The sequence below is a fragment of the Sinocyclocheilus rhinocerous genome, unplaced genomic scaffold, assembly GCF_001515625.1.
Source record: "Sinocyclocheilus rhinocerous isolate Xijiao unplaced genomic scaffold, SAMN03320098_v1.1 scaffold2126, whole genome shotgun sequence".
Lineage (NCBI taxonomy): Eukaryota > Metazoa > Chordata > Actinopteri > Cypriniformes > Cyprinidae > Sinocyclocheilus > Sinocyclocheilus rhinocerous.
Genome location: NW_015639773.1, coordinates 524,791 through 530,805, shown reverse-complemented (window position 1 = coordinate 530,805; position 6,015 = coordinate 524,791). Strand labels below are relative to the sequence as shown.

The 6,015-nt window shown below is 33.9% G+C and overlaps 1 protein-coding gene across 1 annotated transcript in view; it reads left to right on the top strand.

Annotated features, from left to right (window-relative positions):
* The first annotated feature begins 1,302 nt into the window (after positions 1-1,302).
* The window catches only part of LOC107751847 (ralBP1-associated Eps domain-containing protein 2), a 30,992-nt gene continuing 26,279 nt past the window's right edge, over positions 1,303-6,015 (top strand). The window contains exon 1 of the mRNA XM_016567617.1: positions 1,303-1,568. Coding sequence (XP_016423103.1) covers positions 1,389-1,568 — 180 coding nt within the window. The 5' untranslated portion in view covers positions 1,303-1,388. The remainder of the gene's footprint in view (positions 1,569-6,015) is intronic.

The following is a 6,015-nucleotide window of genomic DNA, read 5'->3' as shown; positions in this document are numbered from 1 at the left end:
AGAAATATATTACTAGAAATACTAGAAATTTCTATGAAACTAGAAAATAAAATGTGACTGATTGGTCAGTTATTGCAGGTTCATGTGCTCAGGTTCTTGTGGTGTGATCTATGATGTGTCACAGTGATCATAGTTCATGAATCAGCTCTTGTGGAGCTCAAACCTGCAACCTTTCTCTTACCAGAGCAGATCTTTAACCACTAAGCCACATCACCCCTACCACCCCCCCCTCTCCCCACTCTGAGTTCTTTTGCCCGACACAAGATGGCAGTGAAGATCTAATGCATTCTCTTTCAAACTTAAAGGGAAATCATTAATAGACTTCACAGTTAGTATTCTACATATCTGTGATCTGTTCATTATTGAGTGAGCCAATAATTCACATCAAATGCATACAAATTAATACAGTTTACCATTTGAAATTACACACTCTCTTTCAAGTTCAAACCATAAATAAAACATAAGTAAACAAGAGTCTCATTTTCATGCAGTTTTAAAATGTCATTATTTTTCATACTTTTAATATGAAATAAGCACTTCTGAATTCAATGCGAATATAAATATAAATAGCAAATATAAATGTAAAATTTTAAATGCAAATGTAAATCCCAAGTCTTTAAATCTTGACCAAAATGTAAATATTAATATGAATGTCAAATTTTAAATACATATGTAAATGTTAAGTCTTTAAATTTTGAACATACAATGTATATATAAATATTTATAATAAATGTAACATTTTAAATACAAACGTTGACGTTTTTAAATCTTCAACATAAAATGTAAATATATTTCATGTAGTCATTAATAAATGTAATAATTTAAATACAAATGCAAATGTAACATCTTTAAATGTTAATATTGAATATACATTTAAAGTCTAAATAAATCTTACTCTTTAAAACTAATGTAAATATTAAATCAGTATAATTTGAAATATATATTAAACCACTTTAAGTGGTTAAGTGTAACGCAATTTTTAGATCTAAATCGTTGACAGACACTATGTAAATTTGAACAGGTTACATTTAAAGACAAAATATATATATTGAATCTATTAATTTACATCTTTATTAGAAAAATTAAATATCAATGCAAATATTTAATCAAAATGCACATTTTACCTCTAAATATTTAGCCTGGCGTGTGCAGTGAGAGTTTGTGTGGATTTGTGGCGCCTCTCTGCGGTCGGATGTGGTACTGAGCGAGAATCGGCAAATCTTCATATGAGTTCATTGTGTGTGTGTGTGTGTGTGTGTGAGAGTGTGTGTGTGTGTGTGTGTGTGTGTGCACTAGAGCACCGCCAGAGCGGACGCGCCTCCCTCCGCCACAGGGCCACTGAGAGGCCGTACGTCTGGTCGCGCGGCGTCTGCGGCTCACGCTCGGGGATGGATCAGGGATCCGCCGCGGGGACCGGAGGGACCTTCATTTCCCTGAGCGACACTGAGCAGAGATGTTACTCCGGGCTGTACGCGCTCTGTCAGCCCGACAGCAGCGGCAAACCGGCGGCGGGGAAAGTGGCGGAGCTGTTCCGGGCGTCGCAGCTGCCGGCCGAGACGCTGCACCAGGTGAGTTTACGCGGATTTCACCGCCGCCCCTCAACGAGCGTGACGGGGACGCCGTGGGGGGCTGCGCGCGCTCGAGGATCAGATATCTGCTGTGTCTGGATGTACAGTATGTGACGGTGTGTTCAGGTAAAGTTGAGGGACCTGCTTGTGCCTTGAGGGCGTTTATGGTACAGTGATGGTATCAGATGGTAATACAATAGTACTCTGATATGTATAAACATTGACCTATGAATGAGGGTCATGTTTATACACCATTGTATTGACATAGTTCTTCAAGATAAGTAAAGGAAATTCACAGTATAGCCATGGTACCATGTCCAAAAACACATGACAGTACTTTTTGGCACTTGAAAGTGTACTGTAGTTTATACTGTAACTGTACTGTAGTGTGTATATATACTAAACACGATATACTAGATTCAGTGTATGCTATATACATATATGTAATAATTTAATCTCCTTTATGGGATTAATACATTAATAAATTAATGTATTAATCCCATAAATTATAAATGTAAGTTATTATTTGAAGAAAGCACTGCGATGAGCTCAGCAAAGAGAATTTGAATGTATACTTATTTCATGAAATAGCAACAAGTAGCATTTTTTAAATCTAAATTAGATTTTTAGCAAATTGTGTCATTATCTTAGTAACATGCTAATAGCCATCAGTTCAGGGCTCAAAATAAATAAAAATTGCCAACTAATATTAAACATTTAGTAATATTTTATATATTACATATATACATATATCACACACACACACACACATAAATTGTAATCCAAAAAGTAATCCATTACATTTCAGGTAATGTACCTGTAATCAGACTTTTTTTTTTATTACTTTAATACTTTTAACCTAACTTGTTTCTCACATTGATTTAAATAAGAAAATCTTGTGCCATATTGATATAAAAATACAAAGAGAAAGAAAATGTATTCCATTCGCTGTTATTAACAACATGAAGTGCATTAGGCTACACATTACATTACGTCAAGGCTTCATCAAACAATTTTTTTGGAATCTGATTACGTATTACATGTAAGGAGTTAAAATATATATTATTTTAATTTAATAATTTAATAAACTCTAAGTCTTTGTACTATAGATAATTTGATAGCTTGTTTGCCATTAGTACATTTGATGGTATGATATATGGTATTGGGATATATATTTACCATATTATTGAATGATTATCATATTTATATACCTTGTTATTGCCATGGTACCATGCCCCAAAAATGTGTAGTGTTTATACTAGATGCTGTAGTCAGTATACACTCATTTGGTAATATATTATTTGCTTATCGATGCTTATATTTTGACTTGATATTGTTTGAGAAATACTATGATTTATCTTGCCGTAACTCAGTTATTGGGTAGTAAAATGCTGTTAGGGTCATGTGCTTGTTCTGAAGATATTTCGGTGATTAATCAGTTTAAAAACACTTCTGTATGTTAGTGATTTGTTTTGAGGAACATTTGAGGCATCAGTAGTGAGGATTTTCTGCTGACATTTGCATTACCAGGCTTTTTTTTTTTTTTTACAATTGTAAACACTAGGACACATCATATGAGTCAAGTGAAAGGTGTTTACCGTGTTCAGTTGGTCAGGCTTTGTAGGTGGTGTTCAAATACTTAACTCCACAGTTGTGTGTTGTCACTGAGGGTGAATAGCTGTGTGAGCGTGTGAAATCGGATAACAGGAAGGGTGCTGCCTCATTCTCACACAGATAACACTGGGCTGGACTGGTTCACAGGACTGGTTGTTATAGGCGGGATCCAAAACAATACTTAATTTCACTTCAGTAATTCTTGAAAAGGTTTGCATGTTGCTCTGGTTTACAGAATATGGTTAATAAAGCAACAAGAAGTTTACATTGACCATATTAGTTTTATTTTGGTCTATCAGTATTGGTCTAGTGTCAGCTAGCCTGCACATTTATATGTGCAACAGTGTATTGATATAGCTTTTATTAACAGTTTGAATTAGTTTTTTTTATTTTTATATTTTCCATTTTATTTTTAGTAATTTTGTTGCATTTTTGTCATTTTTATTAGTTTTTTTTAAATTTCAGGTTTAGTTAATTTAGTACATCAAGTCAAACTAAATTAAAATTAAAAGTCTTTTCTTTACAGTAGTAAATAATTTAGGATGGTTTCTCTGCCGGCAATGTTATACAAATTTATCATTTTATTTATTTTGATTAGTCATAATTGAGTAAAAGAAAAAGTGTCCCTCTGACACTTTGAATTACAGGGCTGTTTTTTTTTTTTTGCTACTGTACCTTTAAGATTTGTATGTATGTAGCCACTTTGCATATGCTTTGCCTTGTGCTTTGCTCATTTCACTTCTGGTGTTTAGGATTAGTAGTAGCCTATCTGTCCTATTTATTGCCTCACTGTGACTGACTGGGTCAAGTTTCTGAACACCCAGTTGGCGTTGTTGATGTGTTAAATTGGACAGTCATGAGTTAATATATAATATATTAATCTAACGTCAAGGAAGCTTTGAAACTGTTTTCATAGTCAATACTCTTTATTAAAAAATTGAATGAATGAATAAAAAACAATAAATACAATTTGTCAATGAAATACACTACTATTCAAAAGTTTGGGGCCAACTCTTTTTTTTAAAGAAATTAATTTGTTTATTCAGCATGGATGCATGATTTGATCAAAATTGACAGTAAAGACTTTTATAAGGCTACAAAATTTCAATTTCAATTAAATGCTGTTCTTTTGAACTTTCTATTCATCAAAGAATCCAGAAAAAAAATGTGACACGGTTTCCACAAAAATATTCAGCAGCACAACTGTTTTCAACATTTATAATAATCAGAAATGATGTGGAGCAGCAAATCAGCATATTAGAATGATTTCTGAAGGATCATGTGACACCGAAGACTGGATTAATGATGCTGAAAATTCAGCTTTGCATCACAGGAATAAATTACATTTTTAAATATATTACAATAGATAACAGTAATTTTAAATTGTAAAAATATTTCATAATATTACTGTTTTTACTGGATTTTTGATTTTAAAAAATGCGGCCTTGGTGAGAAAAAGAGACTTCTTTCAAAAACATTTTCCAATCTTATAGACACCGAACTTTTGAACAGTACTGTATGATCTTATAACATATAGAAGATGATTTCTAAGATCATTGCTTTCTGGCTCATATTTCATCGTCTTTCAGGCACAAGTAATCTTATGTAAACAAAAACAAACACAGGCGATTAGATGGAGTGTGTCTCAGCAGGCTTTGGCATGGAGCGCTGCTGCAGTGTGCTTTGAGAATCATCTCATTGTGTTCCTGCACAGACAGGAAGTCCAGCATGTCCTTCTGCTCTGTTTCCTGTCTGTTTGCCCTGGCTTGGCGACCCATACTGACTTAACCCTTAAAAGACAGCAGAACACACACCAACACGCACAAACATATTTGGGAAGGCCACATTAGCAGGAAGCATCACACACAGCCATGCTGCTTTTCTTTGTGTTGGTCTGTAGGGATGAATTTCAGTGGTTTTTGGGTGTAATTTTTCTCTTGAACTGTTTGTTGTTGTACTGCTATTTTGTCAAATACATCTTTTTTATGCCCAAACATACACACTACACACTGACTAAAATTAAAAAAGTGAAAAAGCATAATAGGACCCCTTTAAAAGGCAACACGAAATTAGTTGTGGGCCTTTTTTGGGGCCTTCTTTATTGTTTCTTTCATTACTGGTCTCATTTTGCAAGATGCATTAGTGCATGTTATTTTGAAGAAGACCAGTTTGATGAAAGATTATGAAAACACCTCTCAGGGCTTAAAGTTCTCCGGCGTGCAGCGTTTGGCTGAGGAAAAAAGTAATCCTACATTTGAAAAAAAACTTGTTGATATCCCTTTCGAGTCAATGAATTCTCCTACCAATGGTATGAGAGGAGCACAGCTTTCATTCTCAACCAAACTAACATTACTAGCCAATCAGAATGTTTTGCTCTTATAAACACGAGACGCGCATAATAGTATCCAATTGCAGAGTCGCAGCCCTGATGAATGGAGAAGCGCAACAAAAAGCTGCGAGGCGCAATGGTCAAAGATGTCCATCTAGCGCATATTTACATAAAAAAAAACTAATTAAAAAGCTTTGCCAACACAGGAGAATACATCAACCTATTTCTAAATATGCCATTTATTGTACATTGCGATTTCCAAATAAAAGTTTCTGAGTTTGCATGTGGCCAAATATGAAAATTTTATGGATTTAAACTTATATTATAATAATAAAATTATATTATAAACTTATATTATTTCATTTAATCACGCTGTAAAGTGAAACGTCACCAGGCCGTACTTAAGTTGGTTATGTTCATATTATGCATAGGCATACATTGTGTATTTTAACAGTGTTGTTCAATAAAACCATGTAATTACTTGGTTTTGATATTTTATTTGAG